Source organism: Chenopodium quinoa, unplaced genomic scaffold (assembly GCF_001683475.1).
Source record: "Chenopodium quinoa cultivar QQ74 unplaced genomic scaffold, ASM168347v1, whole genome shotgun sequence".
Taxonomy (NCBI): domain Eukaryota; kingdom Viridiplantae; phylum Streptophyta; class Magnoliopsida; order Caryophyllales; family Amaranthaceae; genus Chenopodium; species Chenopodium quinoa.
In genome coordinates this window covers 2,330,950-2,334,757 of record NW_018745323.1, presented here as the reverse complement: position 1 = coordinate 2,334,757, position 3,808 = coordinate 2,330,950, and the positions used below count along the sequence as shown (strand labels likewise).

Below are 3,808 nucleotides of genomic sequence, written 5' to 3'. Positions count from 1 at the left end.
CGCAACATCAGCAACCGAGCCAGCATCAGGAGAAAACAGCGCAGCACCTCTTCAGCAGAGACCTAAGGATCAAGAAATTTAGTCTCCTTAGTCATATTTTGTAAGTCGACGAGGACGTCGACAGCTTAAGTGGGGGAGGATGTTAGGATCCAACCTCTTTCATCATGTATTTTGCTTTCTTTTATCTTTATTTAGCTTATGTTAAACTTTCAATGTATTCGTGTAAGTAGTTTAGGCGCTAGAGGAGATTATTGTGTTACTGTCATTTCAGTGTTCACTAGTATTTCTCCATGTAAGCAATATAAAGCTCTATATGGAGCGATGGTTGAATGAATGAAAAAGCTCCTATTCTGGTTGCCTTGCTTTAAGACTTGTGTGTTGATTTAAGCCTTTATAGATATTGTTCTTGCCTTGTTTTAAAGCTCCCCACCAACCAAGAGACTCTCAAAGACGCCTACATCCTTGTCGGTTCCGCTTGTGCCCGCTTCGAAGTATCGGCCGTCACAAGCCCCGACCCTGCACTCGTTACTAACGATTGCCTCATTGAGATACCTTTGGTCCGTGTTGCTGTGTGCCCACGAACCTCTCTCACTCTAGGCTTGCGTTCTTGTTTATAAAAGATAAGAGCGCGCCACACGATCCGGTGTCAAACCACTCGGACCGTGACACTAGTGGTGGGGGTAGTGGGTGGTGGTATGGGTTAGGTTGGCTTGTGCTGGGGTTGGTGATGGGCGGTGGTGGCTGGTGGTGGGGGTGGCTTTTTTTTTGTTTTTTTTAAGCATTTTCCGACGGATTTTCCGTCGGATGTTTCCGACGGAATACAGTCCGTCAGAAATTTCCGACAGACTATCCCAGGCCCGAAAATCCCTTCAGACGGACTGATTTTCGTCAGAAAATCCGTCGGAAAAGTGGTTCCGACGGAATTTTCGTCGGAAAAGTGCGTTTTTTCCGACAAAATGTATTTCGACAACCAGTTCCGACGGAATTCCGTCGGAAACGGGTTTTTCGACGGAAAACGGGGTGTTTCCGACGGAAAATTTCCGTCGTTATTTCACTGTTTTCTAGTAGTGTACCCCTTCGTTTTCGTAATAATTACAACAACATTATTGCACAAAGTTTAGGAAAATTATATGAAATTTTCAAAAATAAAATATATGCAACTGTTGGAAAATTAATCATATAAATTTATAAGCATGTGTAAAATAGTAAAAGCAATTATTGGCTTAAGCAATTCAATTGTCCATATGAAGGAGCTATGGCGAAAATGTAGGTCAGATTTATTAAGGTACAATGTCACTAAAAAGAAAATCACCTTAGCAGCTGCATACAAGGGTAAGCCACCTAATGGGCTTGACATGAATGAGTGGAAATGGCTTATCAAGGAGATATATATGAAGGATGATTTTAAGGTGATTTGACACAACTAGAAATTGCTTTCTACTTCCATTTAATTAGTATTTTTTACGTTAAGAGATATTTATTGATAAAAAATTCCAGAAAAGAAGTGCAAGAAACTCTGAAAACAGGGGCTACTATGCTAAAGAGTTAATGCCTCGAACTGGAAGTAAGCCATTTAGACAAGTCATATGGGACGATTTGGTGAGAATTATTATTTATATTACTTGATTATATTATAGCTTTGATAAGTTATAGATTAATCAAATTAATGACAAAATAATGATTTTCTTTCTTATAAAGGGGGCAAATAAGGGAAATGAGCCAACTTTAGTTGATGTGTTCTATTCGGCCCGAAAGAAAGGCACCGAACTTCCAAATGTCGAGACCACACAAAAACTAGTATGTCCATTAATTGCTTAATGTTATTACCCTGTGTAAACAAGTAACAATTTTTTGATGTTGTGTTTTAGAATGAAATTCGAGAAACAATGGAAAAAGATCCATCTCTTTCCCACGCTGAGGTAACTTTGCTTGTACTATTTTTTTTTTATCATTGTGTTATAATTTTCAATTTCAATCAATGCCATAATTTTTTTTTTTTTTTTTTTTGCTAGAGACTTCTTTTTATATAAATAACTGAAATTGCATGAATGATATAAACCTTTTTTTTTTCCTTCAACACATCAAAGTAGTTTATTGTTACTGGAAACTTTAAAGGAGGTGGTCTTGTAGGTGTACTAGGAGGGATGCCTCTCTGAGGTGGAGGTGTGTATGCAGATTGTGTATGTGAGGAGCGAGGGATGCCTCTCTGAGGTGGAGCTGCGTGGTCTGGCAGGCTACTCCGCAGGCTGCCTGCGGTGTGCAAATGTGTGTCGCGGCCTGCCTGCGATGTAGGCTGTCTTGCACGATTAATGGCTAAAAAATGATAAAAAATAGGGGATGGGTCATTGACGCTAAGAAAATAATAATCAGTGGCACGTAATTGACTAATATTTCGATACGGAAGAGTGTTTTCATCGAATGTGACATGTCTAGAGATGATGATTTTATTAGTGGTAATATCTAGACAACGATAACCCATATGAATCACGATGTAACTCAAAAAACTCAAGATGGAAATCTATGTATATTAATAGGAATATATTTTTTGATGTAAGTCATAACTAATTGTGTAGCATACAATATTAAGCACATAAATTTTTGTTCTCTTAACATATATTTTCATATTAATTTATATTTTAAGCTTTTAATGATTATAAAATCTATATCACATGTGCAGGTAGCACAAAAGGTAATTAAATCCAAGTCTCGAGATCGAGTAATAGGCTATGGAGGAGGAATAAAGCTGAAAGATATTCAAGGACCACAACCTAGCAGAGAAGAACTTCAAGTTGAATTGAATGCCTCTAAAAAACAAAACCAAGTTCTTATAAAACCGCGTTGAACAAGTACAAGAGGAAAAAAATGAATTAAAAGGTCGCATTGGATCAGTTGAGTCTAGAATGAAATTATTTCAGGAAATGTTAGTGACACAGCTTAATGTCACTATACCTTCACATGATGGATCAGCTTAATCTGGCACATGATGAGTAGCTGCAATATATCATTGAAGATCTAGGATCTCTAATAAAGTTTTTATTTTTATTTTTGTTTAAAGTTTAAGATATCAGAATTCTTTTTAGATATTCCTTGTTTAAAACATACTATTTTGTCTTGTTATATTGGATGGTAGTTGGTTTAAAATACATTAAATCTAATTTAATATTAAGTTATGAATCTTTTGGTTTTCTGTTTTGTACAATTATGTTTATTGTGTTTTTTCCTTATTATCATAATAAGTATCTAGCAGATGAGAACAGGTGGGATAAAGCAAGATAGTTTATTAATTTTGTACGATTTATTTTAACGACGAAATATTTTGTTGTTGTAAGATATCATTTCAAAATTTAGTTATTGTTAGAAAAAATTTTAACTATAAAATTGTTGGTCGGTAGTTGGTAATAGTTCGACGCTATTAAATCTACAAATAACGACAAAAAGTCAAATTGTGGTAATTAAGTAACGACGAACTACTATTTCGTCGTATAAATTTAACGACGAACGTAGTCGTTAAAACCAATAACGTCGGAACCTATTACGACAAAAGCACGACGAAATAAGTATTGTCGTGAAAAGTTTTAACGACGACTATTGAGCCTTGTTACGACAAATATTTTCGTCGTAAAAACCCCTTTTCCTAGTAGTGTAGTGGGTGGTGGTGCGGGTTAGGTGGGCTGGTGTTGTGCGGTGGTGGCTAGTGGTGGGGGTAGTGGGTGGTGGTATGGGTTAGGTTGGCTTGTGCTGGGGTTGGTGATGTGCGGTGGTGGCTGGTGGTGGGGGTGGCTTTTTTTTGGTTTTTTGAAAGCATTTT

General features: G+C 36.9%; 1 protein-coding gene across 1 annotated transcript; it reads left to right on the top strand.

Annotated features, from left to right (window-relative positions):
- The first annotated feature begins 1,193 nt into the window (after nt 1-1,193).
- LOC110712505 lies at nt 1,194-3,187 on the top strand. The gene is made up of 5 exons (XM_021890968.1): nt 1,194-1,409; nt 1,498-1,599; nt 1,699-1,797; nt 1,869-1,919; nt 2,678-3,187. Exons 1-5 carry the CDS (start codon nt 1,194-1,196, stop codon nt 2,840-2,842), a joined length of 633 nt encoding a protein of 210 aa, XP_021746660.1. The 3' UTR covers nt 2,843-3,187.
- The last annotated feature ends 621 nt before the right edge of the window (nt 3,188-3,808 follow it).

Excerpts from the sequence above, each read along its gene's own strand:
- LOC110712505 (XM_021890968.1), top strand. The coding sequence starts at position 1,194 with ATGTGTAAAATAGTAAAAGCAATTATTGGCTTAAGCAATTCAATTGTC. Across the intron at positions 1,410-1,497 it reads ATATGAAGGATGATTTTAAG|AAAAGAAGTGCAAGAAACTC; the intron begins GTGATTTGACAC and ends AAAAAATTCCAG. Across the intron at positions 1,920-2,677 it reads CATCTCTTTCCCACGCTGAG|GTAGCACAAAAGGTAATTAA; the intron begins GTAACTTTGCTT and ends TCACATGTGCAG.